The sequence below is a fragment of the Nilaparvata lugens genome, chromosome X (assembly GCF_014356525.2).
Source record: "Nilaparvata lugens isolate BPH chromosome X, ASM1435652v1, whole genome shotgun sequence".
NCBI lineage: Eukaryota > Metazoa > Arthropoda > Insecta > Hemiptera > Delphacidae > Nilaparvata > Nilaparvata lugens.
In genome coordinates this window covers 104,339,023-104,361,989 of record NC_052518.1, presented here as the reverse complement: position 1 = coordinate 104,361,989, position 22,967 = coordinate 104,339,023, and the positions used below count along the sequence as shown (strand labels likewise).

General features: G+C 35.7%; 1 protein-coding gene across 11 annotated transcripts in view; it reads right to left on the bottom strand.

Moving 5' to 3' along the window:
• LOC111048178 (neogenin) overlaps positions 1-22,967 on the bottom strand; it is a 267,521-nt gene that overhangs the window by 156,928 nt on the left and 87,626 nt on the right. For 10 of the 11 annotated variants that reach the window (XM_039442940.1, XM_039442944.1, XM_039442937.1 and 7 more), the window contains exons 10-15: positions 20,002-20,212; positions 17,229-17,517; positions 15,756-16,130; positions 11,306-11,435; positions 5,466-5,624; positions 2,597-2,790 (exon numbers count right to left, since the gene is read on the bottom strand). In XM_039442940.1, coding sequence (XP_039298874.1) covers positions 2,597-2,790; positions 5,466-5,624; positions 11,306-11,435; positions 15,756-16,130; positions 17,229-17,517; positions 20,002-20,212 — 1,358 coding nt within the window. The remainder of the gene's footprint in view (positions 1-2,596; positions 2,791-5,465; positions 5,625-11,305; positions 11,436-15,755; positions 16,131-17,228; positions 17,518-20,001; positions 20,213-22,967) is intronic. The other variant, XM_039442939.1, reaches the window with a different exon arrangement.

Genomic DNA, 22,967 nt, shown 5'->3' with positions numbered 1-22,967 from the left:
AACATAATACAAGAGGAAAAAACGATTTCGACCTCCCATACAGTAGACTGCTGAAAACACAGAGACAGCCACATACACAGGGTTTCCGCTTTCATAATTGCCTGCCACACGATATAAAAAGTATAAAAGAGCCTAAACCATTCAAGCAAGCTCTAAAAAAATACTTTTTAGACAATCCACTCTATTCACTGAAGGAATTTCCAGTGAAGAGTGTAATTCAAAAGTAGCGACTTTCATTCGCTTCCTTGACGTGCCCCTCATCCTTGTGATGTAGGTGGTGAAATAAAAATGAAATGAGATACTACGTCTTCGAAACAGATGGTTAAAATTGGTAACTAAATTAATAGCCAGTTCAATTTTGTAAGGTTGGCATTAAGTTGAGGAAGGTTTCTAAACAAGATTTGAGTTCTGTCACTTTATTATGTTACTACCAAGTTGAAGAACTTGGACTGAAATTAACTTGATATTTTGCATATAACTAACCGAGGATGGTTCTAGGCCTAAACTTCAACCTCTTCAAGATTCCACTCGCTCAAGTTTTCAGTTTGTCAACTTTTAAAATAAACCCTTGCGGAGCACGGGTTACCTGCTAGTTAATGAATAATTCAAATCTTGATGAAAACTAGATAATAACCGTCCAGGTTACTGTATTATAACCTGAATTCTTTAAATGTTTTAAAATGTTCTACCAATATTTATTTTTAATCAATTGAAGTTGAAATTCTAGGGTTTTTCATGTGCTATACAGTTATTGACCGGGGTACATAGGGTTAGTTTGGTTTATTATAAAAGCAGGATAAGCAAGAAGAGCATCTTCAATATCGAGATCCATGTTGACGGTAGATGACATTCAGTTGACGAATATTAGCTATTCCCAAAACAAGCAAGTACTCGGCAAACCACGCATGTGTGTAGATGTGTGCTCGTTAGTCGGCAAATATATCAAGACGTATAGTTCACGGAACGACGAACATTCGCTGCTTGCTGAATGACGCATGTCTGGAGCCGGCTTTATGATATTTGATGGGAAGTTGAAAAAAATTACTTTTCCTACAGATACCCTGAAAAGTGACCATTTGTGCACTGATTGCAGGCTGCAAAGAATCACTTTTCCGCACTAGTGCACAAAGTGAGTACTTTGCGTACTCCAGATTTGCAGCATGACAACGCAAATTACTTAGTAGGTTATATGGAGCAACAGTGCAGCAAAATCAAAATGAAGTTGGTAACAGTGACTGCTGTGGCTGCTATAGTGAGCAGAGGTGCAACGAAGCACAACGCGCTAATTATTAAGTAGATATTATAACCAAGGACAGCACAGTGCCACCACAGCACACACCACACTCGCCATTCAAACACTACTACATTATTCAGGCAATTTTACCCATAATTACCCACTTTTCATATTCAATGGTAACTGTAGGAAAAATTTAATGTGAAATACGTGCGCAAAGTTCGTTTGCTGCACTCAAGAAACCATTCCGCCCTCGCCTACGGCTCGGGCGTAAACGTTTCTTTCGATGCAGCAAACTGTCACTTTGCGCACTAGTTGCACAAATAACTATTTCCTCCACTTACTGTCTAAAGTACTTACTTTACTCCCTGAAACATAATACTAAAGTGTCACTTTTTCGCTCTCGGTAGTAAAAAACCAAAGACCTTGAAGAGATATGGACCCACAATGCCTATGCCTTCCCAATGATAGCTCTTACTTGAAATTGAAGGCCGCCATTGGGGTATTTTAGCACGAGTATTATATCTATATATATTTGTAATACAATAGATCACAAAGGCATTGGTGGCATTGGTATGTAATAATCTTATGGGTTTCCCCCTCAATGGCGGATTTCAATTTCAAGTACGATACTAGCGCTATATGTGAGTCTATGCATCTTTAAGGTCTTTGTAAAAAACAGAAAAACTCCCTAGGAAGGAAAAGCGATTCCATTTAAATAACATGGGAAGCATCTCTATTTTAAAAACTTACATTGTAATAGGTTTGAAGGTCTAAGCTCAGATGAGGAAGCATATAGAGTAGTCAGTCATTGAGCCAACTGAATTCAATACCTCAACCAGATTTGATCAACATATGAAATATGTTTGTATGCTAAAATTATTACAAACTTCATATCACTATACTAAAAAAATGTATATTTTTTTATATTCCATGCTATTCAAAATACCAGCCAACGAATATTCCTCATTACCTAATCAAATTTGAAACGGGAACTTCATCATAACTGTAGTTGTGGCGGCCATTGTTGTTACAACTTTTGCCGACAGTTAGCGCTGTAGGCGGAGAACTGTGATTACAAGCCAGCTGTTTCTGTTTACTTTTTAGATTATGTTGTAACACATTGTTTAGTCACGTACGTTTTTTTAAATTATTTTTTTTGAAGTTTTTATAAAAATGTAGGTGGAGGAAAAATGTTGTGTACGGTATATCATGAGTGAAAAATGTTTTTTCTCCCTCAGGAAAATTGTTGCCCTCGGCTTCAAACTTTTCCCTCAGGGAGAAAAAACAGTACTTTTCACTCTAGATATACAAATAACTATTAGTTAGAAACTATTAGCTAGAAACTTGTGAAGTACTTACAGTCTGTGAGTCGATCCATTGAATGATAGCTTCAGTTGGTGATAGCACGATAGCTTTTAGGCCAACGGGAGGCATTAGAGGCACATTTGGTTCAGGCGGAATTTCCAAGGTTGTTGTGACATGCTCATATATAGGCACTCCATCACCCTTATTATTATTCGCTCTAACACTGATCACGTATTCTGAATTGGGTTCTGTAAAAACATCAATAATTGAGAAATGCAAAGGCAAACTATAAAAATTATTAAATAAAAAGACTAAGTGCCGGTTGCACGTACGTCTGTAAAATATGGACATTAACGCTGATTAACAAATCAGCATTAGTTTTACGGATTCGTTTTTGTTCCACAAAGATCGGTTAGTTTTTTATCCCGATTAAGTTTCCCGGTCAACTAACCAAGATTTTAACGGTTTCACAATCTGGCAACACTGTACTTTAACCGACAGATGTTATCATTCTGAACAAATGCCACAAAATTGAGGTTATGTTATTGAAGCGGTGAACATTCAATAGGCATGCGCCATAAAAATGTTCTGTCTGTCGCTAGTGTCCAGTGTTATCTGCAGACGAACCAGATCGAAAACTAACCTCAAAAATCAGAATTTAATTTTGAATGCTGATATCAGCTAAATACACTTCTCTATTTTATTAACGAATGAAATTCATGCATATATTTAGCTTATACTTTGAATTTTATAGTTTTTTATCAAAAACTAATTGTAAGACAGCTATCAGTTTGTACCTAATCGGCGTTAGTTGTATTTAATTCCCCGTGAATGGCTTGTTAAAAATCTTTACGTCGATTAGTTTAACCGGCGTTATTTTTCGATTTTTACCTTTGTGCAACCAAATCTTCTTCGTTTCAACTAATCGCGGTTAAAATGGTGCCAACTAATCAGAATTAACAATTGTTTACGCCGGTTAGTTTAATCGGCGTTATCACTTGGAATTTTTTTTTTTTTTTTTGCAACCAAAATGTATCGTTTAGCACTAATCTCGATTAAAGTATAGCATTTAATAGTGATTAAACGTTAACCGACGTACGAAAAACTGGGGGTAAGAATTATTAAAAACCACAGATTTTAATGAAAGTTAGAAAGACCGGTTTCGGTTGTTAGACCATTGTCAATCTTTGATAAACTAAAACTAAATACAAGAGCTGCAGAATTTATACTAGTAGCCGAGTACAGCTATTGGTCAAGAGTTATACTGTAGTTCTGGGGTAACCAAACACCTTTTTAAAAAGAAAACTTTATTTTGAAATACATAATTATAAAATATATAGCGAATAAGAGAGAAGTGCTCTCGGTGAAGTTTGGCAGTAGACTGACTAAAAGTACTATGATCGAGCATTACAATGGAATACAGCGTCAGCAATAATATTAGGTGTTACCAGATGTAACTAAGGACATGAACGCCTGCCATTGGCCTAGCTAGACAGTAAAGAGAAATTGAATAGACTTAGAACGTTGTCAAAAATCCACTTTAATTAAATAAAAATTAAAAATTAATATTAATTTTTATTTAATTAAAGTAGATTTTTGACAACGTTCTAAGTCTATTCAATTATGGAAAAGTTCCACAACATCAACATTAACACTACAAACTTAAGTAAAGAGAAAATAGTGTAAAGTTTAAGCTATTTTGAATTATTTAGGAATGTTTCATTTCGTCAAGGTAAAACGATTCCAATTATAGAAATGAAAGAATAAAGATTATCATAAAAGCTGCGACTACGCCCCGTTTCGGAAAGCCAATTTTCTGACTACAGCTGTTTAATGTCTAGAACTTAGCTGAATCCTGAGCTCGAAAACCGGCCCTTAAACTATAAAAATCTATAGAAGGAAGTGGTAAGGCAGAGAATCGGCAACGCTGTTCTCCTATCTTTCTGCTCTGCCATTATAACGTGGACCTCACTATAGTTGAATTTTTGTGATGTTCTTAAGGAAATACCCCTGGTTTCAAGCACACATTGGAAATCGATTAGAAATATTTCGATAGGCTAATCAGTGTGAATGAATTGTGTTTCAGCTCTCCTGACTACAGTGACTACACTGACTGTGATTGTCGTCCTTCTACCCAGTGATGAAACAGGACTTCAACTTAGCGCCGCAGTGCAGGATGGTTTCTCACAGCTTGGCGTTGTTGTCATTTGAGATGGGTGTCTGGCTTGGAAGTGTTTCGGCCGCATTGCAGGATGACTGTTAACGGTTGCCGGAAGATCAACTACTGGGTTTTTTCCTGATAGAGAAATTCTGATTGCAGATTCGTTCTCAGCGACCTCAAGTTTAGCCTGAAGGCTCAGAATGTCAACAATGTTTTTAAATAATTAAATATCATAATGAAAAGTCATTAATATGGTAGTACACCACGTTTCTGGAAACTTTTTACTGGTGACTGGAGTTATTATTGATTATAGGTAACACAAAAATCAAAATAATCGTAAGAAAGAAAACTGCTGATGAACGCGAATAAGACCGTCACTCCATTGGTCTATTGTCTCGGCTGAGCCTGGCTGGAGGGATCAAAAAAACGACTGGATTGATCTTTCGTCTGTCCGCTAGGCGACCATTGCTGGGTGGAAGAGCTTACTGTGGCCGCTCGCATTCCCACCAACGCTGCTATTATTTGCTGTCTCAGCGTCTAGTCCGAGTCAGACAAGCATCCAGCCTGCACTGCGGAGCTAGGTTCAGGGATTAGCTTCTTCATTGCGGGATTCATCTGCTAGAATTGGCAATGCTTCTTCTCTACCCACCTCTAATGCCATTATAACGTGGACCTCACTATATGCATATTCATCTACGAATTTTAACCTAAAATGAGAAGTGGAAAAATTGCAGTTTTTTAAAAAGTGATGAATAAACTTACCAAGAGGTTTGATAATAGCTCTACGTTGCTCACTATCCAGTACTTGTGAATACACATCGGGTACCCCCTTTCCCCACCCTATGGTATAGCCGCGCACCATTATATTCTGATTCACAGGGGGCATCCACATGACAATCAGAGAGTCCGTACCAGCTTGCACTGAAAAAATTATAAACTCTTTATTATTCATTCATTCATTTATTTGAATTACATTCAACATAATTACACACAAGACAATATATTTAAACAAAGTTATTTATGCATTATTGATTCATACAATAAGTACTCATCATCAAAAACGATAGGGAGCGAAAAATCAGGTAACCTTGTGCTATTCCTCTCTTAAATTTAGAGAAGTAAACAAAGAATGTCAATAAAACAATATAAAAGATCTTAGCACCCTTTATTTTTAAAAAAAACTTTAAAATAGTTTAACAACAATAATAGTCTAATATTTTATAACCTGACGATGGTGTGATCACCGAAACTAGTTGTTAAACTATTTTAAAGTTTTTTTTAAAAATAAATTGTGCATTGAGATTTTTTATATTGTTTTATTAATTTTGAAAGTAACCTATGTGAATGAAGTGTTTTTAAAGAATGTCAATTCTTATGAATAGAAATTTGTTAATTGACATGAAAAAGCATTGTACAATGCATAGCCAAAGTCAAGAAAAATATGAAAAGTCACAAAAACAGTGATCTTACGACTGTTAGTCATGTGAATGTGATAATTACAGCAAACATGTCATGTTTTTTTTCAAAAGATATTCTCGGGCGACTCCCGTGTTTCAGATGGGCACGTTAAGCCGTCAATCCCGCTGCTTAAAATAGAATCAGTTGTTGGGTCATGTCAGAGGCCTTTGATTAGATGCGACCTGAAAAATCTGACACCAGACCTGAGCCAGCTAGGTCACTCGATATTATCATTATTACTTAAATAAAATTTATCAATTCTAGAACAATGAAGATACATAATTTAATAAATTTTCATCAATAAAATGTTTTGTTTAGTTAAGTTTATTTTTCGTCATGTAACACTACATAATCAAGCAAAGCTTGATAGTATATGACACGTCAAAAAGTATTGAGTACAATACTCAAAAAAAAGTAATCATAAAATAGAGAAAAAAATAAGAAAATCAGAACATACAAAGTAGTTCAAAATATATGCTAGCAAAAAATACCTACACGCGCCAACAGTTGAAGCTTTCCTCTTCACTGTACGGAAATGCATCGATCAATTTAACTTTTATTGCATTCTTAAACCTTTTTGGGCTCTCAATACATTTTATTTCAATAGGAAGAGAGTTATAAGCTCTTAATCCGCTATAATGTGGCCCTTTCTCTAAGCTTGCTGTTCTGTGTTGCGGGTACTCAAGATGAACTATCTGGTTTCTAGTATTGTAACTATGATGTATATGACTCTCTCTTAATATCTTCTCGTTTTTCTTCGTCATAGTTGCAATTTCGAGGAAGTACAGTGCAGGAACTGTTAAAATTCTAAGGCTTCTGAAAGAGTTTTTACAAGATTCATAAGGCTTCAAGTTGTCGACAATTCTGAGGGTTTTTTTTTTGCTTTTTGAAGACAGAATTGAGATTCTTTTTTCCACTACCCCAGAACATTATGCTATATTGAATTATCGACATTAAATAGCCATGGACGACATTCAATAGTGTTTTTGTTCCAATGATTTGCAACTACGAACTAAAAATATAACAGTTAACAAATTTTTGAGTACATAGGCTGATTCTAACAGTTATTTACGAGGATAATCTATAAAACAAGAGAATTGTCTCAGCGATTCAACCAATAAAATTTGTTCACATTACAAACTCTATAAATTAAGAACCTGATATAAGTTATTCCATCATAAGGCCTCTCAATAATGATTTGAGAGGCCTTATCCAAGAGACGGAGAGTACGATGGAACGAGCATCTCTCTGGTTCAGGGCGAATGGCTTTGTATTGAATTCAGATAAGACAGAAAGAATCAATTTCAATTTGAAATACAGAGCTACTCTCAACGCATCTAGTATAACATTTCTTGGAGTACATTTAGATCCAAAACTCACTTGGGAGCCTCATGTCAAATATGTAAGCACTAATCTGTGTAGAGTGATCTATCTGCTGAGAAGCCTTGCTAATACGGTACCAAAAATATATTTAAGGACAGCATACTTTTCTTTCTTTCACAGTCTCATGTCTTATGGTATTCTTCTATGGGGAAATTCGGCGCACATTAACGATATTCTCCTGCTACAAAAAAAAAGCCGTGCGAATAATCACGGAATCACCTTATTTAGAACACTGTAGGCCTTTATTCATAAATAATAAACATCTGACAGTAATAAATCAGTACATATATTCTGTTTTGTTATACACTAAGGAGAATCTGCATCGTTATCAATTAAGAAATACTATTCACTCTGTTAATACCAGAAACAATAGACAGATCTATATTCAATACCAAAGATTGTCCAAATCTTTAAACAGTTTTGAAGCAGTTGGGCAAAAGGTGTATAATAAGTTACCGCTACACCTCCAACAAACACCCCTACAACTGTTCAAATTAAAGGTGCACGATTGGCTGGCAAAAAATCCTTTCTATAAATTGAGTGAATTTTACGAGAGCAGAATCAGCATACCTTAATTCTTATTGTTAACACGTATGAACTAGCTGCTTAATTTTTTAATATAGTTTTTGTTATTTGTAAAATTTGGAAATGTAATCTAAATAGCAATGTAATAGTAACAATGTGTCTCTTAATGTGTGACTGTCTATTTCATGTTCTATTTGTGTGACTTTGTCTTGTGCTTTCTTTACTGGCTGACAATAAAATTGTATTTATTTATTTATTTATTTATTTATTATTCGATTGATTCGATTCGACATAAATTATTAATCATATAATGACTAATATAATACATAATACATATTGCCGGCAGGTTGGCCTAGTCGTAGAGAGCGTTACAGACTTCGGTCTGCTAGCACCGCCTGGTTCGTGGGTTCGAATCCCATCGATGTCATGGACGTTTGATCATCATCATCTCACCAACGCACTTTCCATTACCCACGTACAACCAAAAAGCTCATAACGGCATCATCCGCAATAATAAATAAATAAATACATGATGAATACATAAAGGGTAAATGACCATAATAGATATATACAATTATTAACAAATAGATAATGGCGAGATAGAGCATGCATTACTTCAAATTCTATTTCAAAAAGCAGAACCCAGAAATAATTATCTATACTTTTAGATAAAAGATTGAAATCACGATTTAATTTAGAGAACAAATTCTATTTGCTTTCGTGCAATTGACCAAATGATAGTTATTGTAATATAATATTACATTATAATATTGGTCATTTCTATAAAATATTGTAGTTCTCAATAAGCAATAGAAATGGAATTGAGACAAATCAATTTCATTAATTTATTTTTCGAAAGAGAAGAAGGCTCTTGATTGATTGAGTACCTTAGGGTGTGATCACATTGAGAATGCGTATTATGTGCAAGTGCCGTCAAATCATGAATGAGCCGAAAAACAAAATCTGAAAGCGCCATTGAAACACGTTGTGACTTACATGTAGCTGCTCACACTGAACGCAACCAGCAAGTGCAAGCATTTAGTGTCAGTGTTCCAATAGATCTTTCCATATTTTGTTCCTCATCTGTAAGCTTGGTCATACATAACCAAACACTTGCATATACAGAGTGAGTCATATGTATGGGAACCCTTCAATAAGTTGGAGACTGTTGTAGATATAATACTGTAACTCTCAGCATAAGTTATTGGCCAAATACTCTACCTTTTGATGTGCAACTGAATTTCAACCCCTCATAAGGGGGTGACTTAGGGGTTGTAACTCGAATATTTTAAATTTATACACCCATTGTGTGGTACATCATTTTTAAATCAAGAAAGATGGCATCGATATAGTATATTTCGCACCTAGAGCAGAAAAACATTTTTGCCCGTGGTGCGAACGCTATTTTTCGCCACACACGAAAATAAACAATATATATATATGAGAATAGTTGTTTACTAAGCACTTCCGAAAGCAGTAGTGGAAGATGATAGCTCTAACAAATCTGAGGTAATCTGAATATCAGGAAATTGTCCAAGTATTTTTATTTTTTATTCTGATTTGTCTAAATAACCTAAAAGATGATGTTCAATTATGTGGAAGGTTGAGTTTATACTTTTTTATTCTTTCAAATGACAATAAGATATTATTATAAATGTTTTAATATGAATAATGAAACACAAATAATGAAAAGTTTTTCGATCACCTTTCTTAGTTCCATGTTAGCGGCTGGAAAGGGTACTCTTTCCGACCTAGGCCGGAAAGAAACCTGTTCTGACGTCAGACGAGAGTCGTCTGCAAACAATGTCTTTCAGATCTACGTAGGGACTGGAAAACAGCTGCTTTCTGTGCAGTGTGGCGAAAAAAATGTTCTATTATGTTTGTATCCAAAACGGCGGCTGATTGAAGTTTTAATTTTTAAGAAAATGAGGGGTTGTAACTCAAACACCCATTGTTTGTTTGGTACAACATTTCTAAGGTCTTTCTGGAACAAGAAAAATTACACGAATAAAAATGTTCTATGATACGTTTATCCAAAATGGCAGCTGATTGAAGTTCTAGTTTTTAAAGAAATAATTGATGAAGTTCAATCAGCCGCCATTTTGGATACAAGTATAATAGAACATTTTTATCGATGCCATCTTTCTTGATTTAAAAATGATGTACCACACAATGGGTGTATAAATTTAAAATATTCGAGTTACAACCCCTAAGTCACCCCCCTTATGAGGGGTTGAAATTCATTTGCACATCAAAAGGTAGAGTATTTGACCAATAACTTATCCTGAAAGTTACAGTTATATATCTACAACAGTCTCCAACTTATTGAAGGGTTCCCATACACATGACTCACTCTGTATATGCATCCAATGTGCTAACATACTTCATAATTTGATGGTATGGTGAGAGATTTAAACAAAAATTGGTAGCATCAACGTCTTATTCTTTCACTTGATAATTAATTATCTTTTTCTCCACCTACTGTCTAAAGTACTTACTTTACTCCCTGAAACATAATACTAAAGTGTCACTTTTTCGCTCTTGGTAGTAAAAAACTGAAAAACTCCCTAGGGAGTAAAAGTGACTCCATTTAAATAACATGGGGAGCATCTCTATTTTGAAACTTACATTGTAATAGGTTAGAAGGTCTAAGCTCTAATGAGAAAGCATAATAGAGGTGTCTGTCATTGAGTCAACTGAATTCAATACCACAACCAGAAATTTGATCAACACATGAAATATATGTTTGTATGATAATTATTATATTCTTAATATTAGTAGACGATAAAAATTTATACAATTTTAAAAATATTTTATTCTATTCAAAATACCAGCCAACAAATATTTTTGATCTGCAATTCAAATCTGAACCGCGTGATCTGGAGTCAGCCATTTTTGGTAGCTGCTCAGCTGATATAATTTTTACAACTTTTGCCGATAGATAGCGCAATCGGCAGTGCCAATCAGACGACCGGTTTTTAGGTTTTAGATTTAGGTTATGTTGTTAGGAATCATTGTCACCAATACGTAAGTTATTAGAATGATTTTATTTGCAGTTTCTATAAAAAAATCTAGATGGAGGAAAAATGTTGTGTACATCACGAGCGAAAAATACTTTTTCTCCCTCAGGAAAATTGCTGCCCTCGGCTTCGCCTCGGGCTTCAAACTTTTTCCCACAGGGAGAAAAAGTCGTACTTTTCACTCTAGATATACAAATAACTATTTTAATTGATTACCTTTCATTGACTGTGGCTGTCCTGGTACTGAAGATTCGTCAAGGTCGTTTTCATAAGTGGTGGCATTGATCCAATCAGTGGGAGGTCCAGTTCCATTCACATTCATGGCCCATAGACGCACTTGGTAGGCCTACAAAAACAATCACATATTCAAGGATGCCGGTAATCTATAATCAATCAATCAAATTTCATTTATTCAAGTAGTTACATATAAAAGACAAGCTTCACAACATTTAATCGTCACAATCAATAATAAAAAATCTGGTGTGGTACACTCACACAACTTTCCTTGCTCATATTATTTGAAACTACGATCAGACTTCTGTATATGTGTATATATAATTGTTTTCAGAGTACTTTTTCTTACATCAATAATCCTGTATCAGCTACCGTCTATAGAAGGCATTGACAAGACAGAGGATCGGCAACGTGTTTCTTCTATCTTTCTCCACTGCCATTATAACGTGGACCTCACTATAGTTACACACACATCACTTTTTGGACGTACGATATTTTGCCGTCCTTATCAATTCTATAAGATTAAACAGATGATGTTTGTCAAATTCCGTTTAATCTTATAGAATTCATAATGATGGCAGCAAATCGAATATCCAAAAATTGATGTTTCTGTACTGTACCACTACCTCCGTAAACAAAGCCATAGTGCATTCGTGTGACGTCAGCACAGGTAGGACTCCTACACCAATTGTCACCTGGTCATATGGGACATATATATGAATCATATATTTATCTCATATTGATCAGGATTTTAGAGTTTTAATTTAGAAAAGTTTAAATAACAGTGTTTTTGTCTTTGAACGATTTTTGTCATCGACAGAAAGATTGCTTATTTCATTTGTTGTCAAAATTAATGTAGCTTCTCTTTTGTTTTTAATAACAAACGTGCCGCTTGTGCGACAGATAAAAATATGTACTGAAATGGCTTTCATGTTTGGCATTGACTGAGTTATATTTAATACCCAAAATTTTTCTTTTGGGCTGTGTAGTGTGTGTGAGCTCGTTCGTTAGGACTGTGAGTAAAGTCCGGCTGTTCTGGTGAAGGGGATAGATTTTGTTCTTGTTTTATAATACAGTTTTCCTGCCACAGTTCGGGCAGTTTAAAGAGAATTGTATTATTAAATAGGAAGGGATCTGAACCCACTTCATTAGATCAGTTTTTTTTATTTTTAATTAATAATTAACGTCGCGTTTCCAACCAGTGGATGCCAAAGTGGGAAGCCATTTTCATAAAGGCAGGTGACTACTGAGTCATTGTTTCAAATTTTTCATAACCACAACAAATGAATCCTCACTAGCAGCAAAGCGAGTAGCCCTTGAAATATTCATCTGATGATTATTATTTCGTATAAATTCTAAATTATAATTCTAATTTCATAATAAATAATTTATTGTTTTGTTTTAATATCAAAAACCTGTACGATCTTTTCTTGTGGTTCTTGTTTTTCATTTTGCCACCCTTACATATTCGGTGAAGGCAAATATTGCTTACATATTTGGTGGAGGTTTCTCCCGCCGTCCATATCGTGCTTACACAATAAAAACACTAGCTGATATAGATCAGCTGAAAACGACGAATTTTTATTGGTGCAGGAGCCCTACCTATGATGACGTCACATGAATGCACTACGGCTTTGTTTACGGAGGTAGTGGTATAGTACGGGTCCCGTAGCTTTGTCTCCGTGAATTTGAAACGACACAAAGGCAAGGTATGGTATGCGGGGTAATATTCATGGCTTAGCAAAAACATCAGGCTTCAGAGATCCTGGATCCCTACATGGAGAAAGCTTCCCACAGAAATTCTTCATGAATAAGAGAGTTGAAACTTATCAAAGAATGTTGAACGAATGTCAGCTGATAGGCTGTGTCATGCTAAAAGGACGTAACTCTAAAAAGCTCCTTGTGTATATTTTCGGATGCAACCCGTTGCTTTTGAGAAGATACAAAAGAGAATCTGTTGCTTACGGAAAGATACATTTTCAAAAATGTTGGATGTTTTTGAACGGGTAGTATTGTCACAGAATAGGTACAGAATGGAAACTGTCAATCAAACGCCTATCTAACCAATGCTAGACACGTCACGTGACCTTAGGAAGTTCCAATCCTGGTCTTCTGATTGGCTCGCGGCAGTGACCGAGATCAATTGATCCGGATCAGTAAAGTGATCCGAACCTCCCATCAATACTATAGTGAGGTCCACGTTATAATGGCAGTGAAGAAAGATAGGAGAAAAACGTTGCCAATTCTCTCCATTTTGCCACTGACTGTACACAGCTGTTACTCAATTCATCCCATTAAATTTAATCCAATAATAATTATAATTTCCTTGATAAAATAATCAAATTAATGTCAAATTAATCAAGAAAATATATTTTTTCATAATTTGATTCAAAAATTTGCTTCCATAACTGAGATCAGATTTCTATTTTTATACAAACCTGAAATGGCGGCTAATTTAAAAAGCTGTGATACAACGATCTGAATTTCAAAACAACAGAAATTGAGTTATTTGGTAGGTATTCTATTCCAATTCTTTTTTAGAATAATAGAAAAATAGAAATCCTATTTAAAAATAAGTAATTTCAATGGATTAATTATTCTGAAATAACTTTTCAATATTATTTATACCGGTACGAGTAGGTCTAACCTATACAGGTAGACTAACTGAAGCATCGATGAAGTCTAAGATGGTTAGTTATCAACTTTTAAAATGTCATTTCAGGTATTTTAATTTGTTCAAAAATTATTTCATTGTTTCAAAAATACATTTTAAATAAATTATAAGACTTGTGTACTCAAGTATTTTGACAGAATGAAGATAAAAAAAATGGCGGCTGAGACTATAGTTTGTTCAGTTTTGTACAGTCACTGTCAAAAGTAAATATAAAATATTCTGGCAAATAGACAACATTGTAAAGCGAGAGAGAGATAGTGCTATATGTTTTGTTGTATGATAGAAAAGGACAGCAACAGTATTGTCAGTCGTACACTGCCATTATAATGTGGACCTCACTATATTACAATGTGGCGGTTCCTAGCAAGATGGGGGATTTTTGCGCAGGGTACTAGCCGAGTTTCCATACTGTATGTATACTGTGATATTGTAGTGTAGTGGCCCTTGGCCGATAGGCAAAGCTACAAGACCCGTAAAGACTGTAACTGACTATATTTATACATACATGACACATACAATATCATCTCAATTATGAATGATTGGGAAAGGAACAGCAGGCTTAAATCGAAAAACTATTCCTTTCCCAAATTTAGACAGAACTTGTCCAAAACTAGGTCATGTTTACACTTCATGATTCTATCCAATTTTTATATGCATTTTCCAAAATAATTACATTTAGTACAAGCTAATGAGTTCTGTTTTACATTGAACACTCTGTATCTGTAGTTATTATATTGAATTATATGTATGACGATTCTCAATGTTATTCTGAATAGCCTGTGACATGTTTTTATAAATAGATAAATAAATTAAGGCTGGGCAAAGGCTAAAAATAAACTTTCTACTGGTGACATTTTTCAAAGTTTATCAATTTGTATATCATCAAGCTATCAAAATGGAAAAGTTTTCTCAGGAATTTTTTTCAGATCATTACTGTTTGAGATCTTCTTCTTCTGCTTCAATCGTCCGATTGGTTGGCAGCTTTCCATCTTTGTCTGTCCAGAGCCAGCTGTTTTAGTTGGGTATAGCTCTGGACCCCAAGATCCCATGTTATCTGCTTCAAATATTGTAGCCGGGGTCTTCCACGAGCCCGTTGTCCACTGATTGCACCTTCCAGTATTGTTAGCGTGAATTCGCTGTGTCTTATAATATGTCCTATCCAAGAATGCAGTCTGTCCCTAAGAGATTAAATAGAGTTTTTTGTTTCTCTTCAGCCCTTTGAAATACTTCTTCATTTGTTATTCTATCGGTCTATTTTATTTTCAGCATTCGTTTGAGATATAAGCGCCTAAAGTTTAAATTTTGGGACAGAACATTTCAAATTCAGTAAGAGATAAATCCATGAGATTTAGGGGATGAATTCTTCATGGTATTGTTGATTGAATAAAACAAAAATTTTCGGAAAATATACTAAAAATGACCAAAAATAACTTTCAGTTAAGTTATTTTTGGTAAATTGAATAACTTACTCAAAAATTGATATTTTCCAACTCTTTTTGTTTTATTCAATTAACAAATACCATGAAGAATTTATCCTTTAAATCTCATGGATTTATCTCTTACCGAATTTGAAAAGTTCTGTCCCAAAAATTTAAACTGTAGTCGCTTATATCTAAAAATTAATGTTCAGAAAAAAAAATGTTTTCCTGAGAAAACTTTTCAATTTTGATAGATTGATGATATACAAAGCGGTAAGCATTGAAAAATATCATCAGTAGATAGTTTATTTTTAGCCTCTGCACAACCTTTATGACATACCGAACTTCTGTCGAGACTGGTGAGAGGATACGACCTTCGATCGGCCGAGATAATAATCGAAGACACTCTCTTGCTTCCTTTCTTCTTCTTGTACTTCATCTTGTAGCCAGTTATGACACCATTCTGACTGTCCTTTGGAGGCGGTTCCCACTTCACGATGACACTGTTAGAGCTGTTGGGCTCCACGATTACGTTCTGAGGTGGCTTTGAAGGCAGAGTGGATACGGTGCGAGCCGATATCTCCTCACCACTACTGCCTTGGCCGTTCTGGTTGATTGCCACCACCCATAAGTTGTACTCTGTATAGTTGTTCAGTCCCGTCAGTAGGTACTTGGTATGCTGTGTTACAACATGGTGCTGCTCTGAAGAATCCGCCTGAAAGTTATGAAAATCATGAAAATAGAGGTCCAAAAAATTTATACACTTCTTCATACACTCCAATTTATACACTTCACCCAGCTTCTCAATGGGCCATATGAATAAAGTTGAGCATTTGCTTATACTTCTAAAATATTTGCTTCATTTTCTATGAATAAACGTGAGCAAAACCTTTTGATCATGCTCATCAAAAAAATAGTTTGAACATTTGCTCAAAAGTAAGAGCTTATACTCAAAATTGTATGAATAAACTAGAGCATTTGCTCAACTTTTGAAGCAAATGCTTCAAAAAAGGTGAGTCTAGTCTAGAGCAGCTTATCACCTTTTGCTTCATTTTCTATGAATAAACGTGAGCAAAACCTTTTGATCATGCTCATCAAAAAAATAGTTTGAGCATTTGCTCAAAAGTAAGAGCTTATACTCAAAATTGTATGAATAAACTAGAGCATTTGCTCAACTTTTGAAGCAAATGCTTCAAAAAAGGTGAGTCTAGTCTAGAGCAGCTTATCACCTTTTGCTTCATTTCCTATGAATAAACGTGAGCAAAACCTTTTGATCATGCTCATCAAAAAATAGTTTGAGCATTTGCTCAAAAGTAAAAGCTTTTGCTCAAAATTGTATGAATAATCTAGAGCATTTGCTCAACTTTTGAAGCAAATGCTTCAAAAAAGGTGAGTCTAGTCTGGAGCAGCTTATCACCTTTTGCTCATAGTAGAATAGCTCAACTAATTCGTATGAGGAAGAGGAAACTATACCAGATACGATCACAACCAATATGATCATCTGGAAATTCCAGGAACAATAGATGAGTAGGGTATCTGTTATTTTTCAAAAGAAGTGTTTTAATTAGTGATCTTTGTGAAACTGCAAGGGGCTGCAAATACATTGGATGAGGCACCCCCCACGCCAAGATGCCATATTCGAGCAGGGACTGAACATAAGCATGATAAACGTTCCTACAGTGACCGGCACCCAGGACTTACCCCAGCTGACCAAATGCATAGTTCAGCTTTCGCAGCCGCTGCCTGAGGTGCTAATATAAAACAGTTTATATCTTTGAACGGGTCAAGTTTGATGAATTGAAAGCCATCTCACCTCAATGTAAAACAGTTTATATCGTTGAACGGGGCCATTGTTGAGCATGGGAGGTTGCCATTGGACGCTGAGCTCGTTGGGTGCCGTAGCAACGGCGGTCAGTCTCAAGGGTGGACCCGGGACATCCACGTGATCCTCCGGTTGAGTTCTCAACACAAGCGGAGACGAACTCAGTCCAGAGCCCACCACGTTCGAAGCTACAACTCTGAAGTGATAGCTCCTGTCTGGCAATAATCCCTGTATATTAACTTCTTCCAGCTTTGATCCAGTTGTGTTTACGGCTCGTTCCCTGCACATCAATCACAAAAAGATTTGTAGAGGTTTAAAGTAATCAGTTATCACGATACTTTCAAGTATTACCATTTACCAAGTAAACAGATATGTGTTATTAGCCCCCAAGTAAAAATTGAAATTTATTTATAATATTAACGTGAGTTATTTGGGATATGTTATTAGCTATGTTGTATGGTGCGGAAACCTGGCCTGTTACAAAGAGGCGAAAATGAAGAAAATGGAAGTGAGTGAGATGAGAATGCTGGGATAGATCACGAAAAAGGAAGTTAAGAATAAGAATTTTTACCAGCCATTAAATATTATACAAACATGCAATACGCTTCGTCAAGACATTTAAAAACAATACATTGAGTCCAAATTTCTTCAATAAATTATTAAAACATTTAAATTTTCAACACAATTAGGTAACAATATTAACATCACAATCCATAAAATTCTTTTAAATTGAAATATGGGTTTTGTCTTAGCCATTTATTGATAACCGATTTGAATTGTTTTACCGGTAGCATTCTTATCTCGAGAGGAAGTTTATTATATATTACACATCTAATTCATTCATTTCAGTTTAAATTCATTCCAATTTCAATTTTTTTACCGGTAGCATTCTTATCTCGAGAGGAACTTTATTATATATTACACATTTCTGGTACATATGACTTTTATGAGTCTTAGATAATCTTATATAGGGAGACAGAAGATCAGAGTTCGATCTAGTATTGTAATTGTGATTAAAGATAATTTGAGCAAAATCGACTAGATTTAGATAGGATTCGTAATGCATTGATTAGAGATCATAAAATTAGAGGTACATTTGGGATGGTACAAAGATGCAGGAGGCCAGGATGAGGTGGTTTGGACATGTGCAGAGAGTGAGGAGGATTGCGGTGCAGGATTTGGATCTGGGTGGCAGGAGAGGGCAGGGAAGGCCAAGGATGAGGTGGGGAGACATGGTTGGTGACGCGGGGAGGAGATGGACAGGATTTTGTGAAGGAAACGGCTGAGAAAGGGAAATGCCGGCCCCATATGATTGGGATAAGGCTTAGCCAAAGAAGAAGAAGATGAACGTGTGTTATAAGTTATTTGAAATATTACATACACAATCCAAAAATGGCATAAAGTGGGAGTGCCTTAATACTGCGAGACTTCAAATTGTCTAGTGTAAGAACATAACCTAAAAGGTTCTGTTCAATTGGGTTTCAAAGTCAACAGGAAAAGATAGGTAGGTTAGGTTTTGGTTTTCAAATGGCAATATGTTAATATTATTTGAAATGTATTGATACTTTTAGATAATAAACACGAATAGATTTAAAATAATCGCACAATTGAGGTATCACACTTACGAATGACACACCGTAAATCTACATAACCATTAGAAGATAATCCACACCGTCATATATTGTATTCACGTTTTGCTTCATCGTTATATTTTTCAGCCAACAAACGGTTGATTATACACTGTGCACCGAGTATTTCATTTCCATAATTCAAGTGCACAGCGACTTTCCGTACACTTTGTATTTTTGACCGAGCGAAGTGAGGTTCAAGATTCAAATCGACGGTTTTGCATCTCTTTGGGGCGATTGCTGAGATCGGGATTATCTCTTGCGCTCGGCTAAAAACAATATTATTTGAAATTCCACTAGATAAATCTTATAGGAAAACCTCTCAGAGAGAGAGAGTGAGATATAATATAGAATGCTACTTTGGCTCTCACACGCTGTCTTTGCGTATTGCTTTTGCACTCTCTCACTCACACTCACTCACTCTCCCATCATTCGTTTCTTTCTTGTTTTTTCTTCTTCCCCTCCCTTCCTCTCTTCCCCACTCTTCCTACTATATATATATATATAGAGAGAGAGAGAGAGAGGAAGGGAGGGGAAGAAGAAAAAACAAGAAAGAAACGAATGATGGGAGAGTGAGTGAGTGTGAGTGAGAGAGTGCAAAAGCAATACGCAAAGACAGCGTGTGAGAGCCAAAGTAGCATTCGAGATGGCTGTTGCCAACATTGCGACAATAATTCCCCCTGGATTCCTCCAGTTGCGCCTCGGTCTGGCAAAACTTGAGCGTCGGTCAGGCTAAACCTGGGGATCAAAGTTGCTCTCGACCAAGAGATGACCGACGGCTAAACTCGATCTCAGCAAACCGATTTTTTAGCCGAGACCAAAGTTGCGCTAGACCAACGTTGCGCCGGGGTAAGCCATACCCGATCTCAACAATCGCCCCTGAGTGTTTTTATGCATTTTTGTTCCACATTGATCGCAAACGTTCAATTTGACGTTAAAACATGGAATTGATGTTTTTTAGACTTTATACCTACTTAAGTTTATAATACTTTATTAATACTTTATAATAATTGAGTTTTTATAATAATATATTTATTTATAACAACTAGTAGGCCTAAGGCTTCGCAGCTAGCCTTGAGAATATGCCACTGGCAATAACATAGACTTGTTGTTTTTAAGGCGAAAATGCAGCTTACCTTGATGAATCTTGGGGTTTGTAGAAGATGGTATACCAAAGTATTTCCCCTCTGGTGTGTTTGGGAGGTTTCCATTTCAATGTGATGAACCGTGCACCCGTTATGACCGACTCCAGATCAGAGGGCGCTGAAGGAACTTTATTTTCTTCCTGTTTTCTAATCGGATCTGTAAACGAAGGCGGGTCAGGAATGATAGGAGTACTGGGATATCCTGCATGATTTCAGTTTTGGCAGGACAGATTTGAGAAGAACGAGGAAAAAACAAATAAATAAAAGGATGGGAAAAAGGAGAAACAGGAGGAAAAGGAAGGAAGAAGATAAAAATAACAAAATAATTAATAACAAAAATAAAACAAATTAGGAAAATAAAAAAATTAAAGATGACAGAATTTATTACGGTGGTAGGATTAAATAATGATGAAACGAAAAAATAAACAAAACTGAAGATATAGCCAGTCAAGATATCACATAAATTACAATTCTAATGTAAAAATAGCTGAGAAATCGAAAAACCAATTGGAAGTTACTTATGTAGTAGCTTTAATACTTTATTCATTATTCATACAATAAGTACATAATCAAATTGATAAGGAGAGGAAAAAAATAAGGCAAACTTGAGCTATTTCTCTCCGTTACTTATGTAGTAGCTTTAATACTTTATTCATTATTCATACAATAAGTACATAATCAAATTGATAAGGAGAGGAAAAATAAGGTAAACTTGAGCTATTTCTCTCCCAAATTTAGATAAGGTGACACATAGTCCGATATAGGTTAAGTCTTGTAGTTCTTTGCTTGCTCAGATAATACGAAAAATATACCTAAAACCGTACATTGGAATATAAACAATTCATTATTATTATTTCATTTCACTTATTTATCTTCACATTACATCAATTTTATATTTAAAAGACTTAGTTCTAACTTCTTGAAAGTAAAATAAATAAATAAATACACTCTATGATGTATCTCATCAAATTCACATGGAAATGAAAGTCACAAAAAGTTAAGTTACACTCTACAGCCTCTTTTCACAAATTAAAATTCGGCAGCAGAGTATAGGGCTTTGTCTACTAGCATTTTTCTGACTTTTAGTTTGAATTTGTTTATTGAATCTAGATTTCTGATGGCTGCAGGTAATTTATTAAAATAACGTATTCCAGAGTAGAATGGAGTTTTTATATTATAACTAATATAATATTATATAATATTATTTTTGTTATTCATGGCGCTTAGTTGTATATATGTGAGCTTCATTAAAACTCACACAACATGCCACCTATCAATTATATATATATATATATATATAATATATATATATATATATATATATATATATAGGTTACATACAAGATTGGTTTAGATACATTTTCCAATATATAAGGCCTAATTTTCTTAACCTGGGTCTGTATAATAAGTAACCGGACTGACAACGGGAACAAAAAGAAGTCCGGTGGTACCATATCCGGGCTGTAATGAGGATGTGGCAACGTTACCCTCGACTATTTGGCCACAGCTCGGTGACGAGCAGGCAGGTGTGCGACGGAGCATTGTCGTGATGGAGGATCCACGAATCGGCAATCCCCGGACGGACTCGATGAGCCCGGGTGGTTAGTCGACGAAGCACCTCTCTGTAGTACTGGTCGTTTACAGTTTGCCCGGGTGGAACTAACTCTTTGTGAACGGCCAGTACCTCAGAGAGGTGCTCCGTCGACTAACCGCCCGGGTTCATCAAGTCCGTCCGGGGATTGCCGATTCGTAGATCCTCTATCACGACAATGCTCCGTCGCACACCTGCCTGCTCGGCACCGAGCAGTTGGCCAAACAGTCGAGGGTAACGTTGCCACATCCTCCTTACAGCCCGGATATGACACCACCGGACTTCTTTTTGTTCCCCAAGATCAAGAGACACCTAAGGGGACGCGATTCGGGACTCTGGAAAACGTTCAACGTGCTACGACGAGGGCTCTAGACAGCATAGAGGTTGCCGACTTCCAGGGAGCGTTCAGGGTTTTGAAAATCCGGTATCAGTGTGTTATCGACTCCAATAGGGACTACCTTGAAGATATCTAATGAAAAATTGTACATATTTTGCCAATAAAAAGTTTCCTGAGGTCAGTCCGGTTACTTATTATACAGACTCTGTATGTCCAAACTACCAGACAAGGACCACATTCCCTCTTCAACAGTATAGGGACAACTCCTTAATAGTATATCACCTATTTTATTATTGAATACTTTCAAATTAGTCTCAGCTTTAAACTCGTTTTTCAAAGAGTTGTATATTTTTATGCCGGAATATAAAGACCCTACCCATAGGTGGTAAGTCTTTTGAGCAAATAAATATTGTTGTTACGCTGAGGAAACCTGTGAATGGGGTGGTTGTCAGCAATTATCTCACTATTTCTTTTCATGTACACTAAAATGTATATAATACTAAATATAATAAATAATATATTTTTTAATAACTTGAAAGTACCAAAAATACTTAAATATTGAATTTATTTAAATTAATTGGCGTTACCAGCAAACCCTTCTTGTTTTGTGTGTTGGTAACAAGTTACAAAATAACGCATAAATAGCAACGTTGTTCTCATATTCTTCTCCACTGCCATTACAACGTGTTCCCCACTACAGGTTGGCGAAGATATTAATACAATCGGCAACGCAGTTCTTGTATCTTTCTCCACTGTCACAGGTTGGCGACAATAATATTTTAATTTATAATAACGCAAAATGGGCGAGTGATAGGGCAAGAAAAGGGACAAGATAGAATGCTGACATTGTGATCGAATACATTGATCGGAGCATGTCACCAAATAACGATTTAACAGAGCAAAGGAGAGGCATGAAGCTATAGCTCATATCACAATGAACAATTGCTTCGTATCTCTCACTAGCTGTGGTCAATCGCCAATTGGAGCACTGATCCGAGCAATGGATTCCTTCACAATGGCGGCATTCTA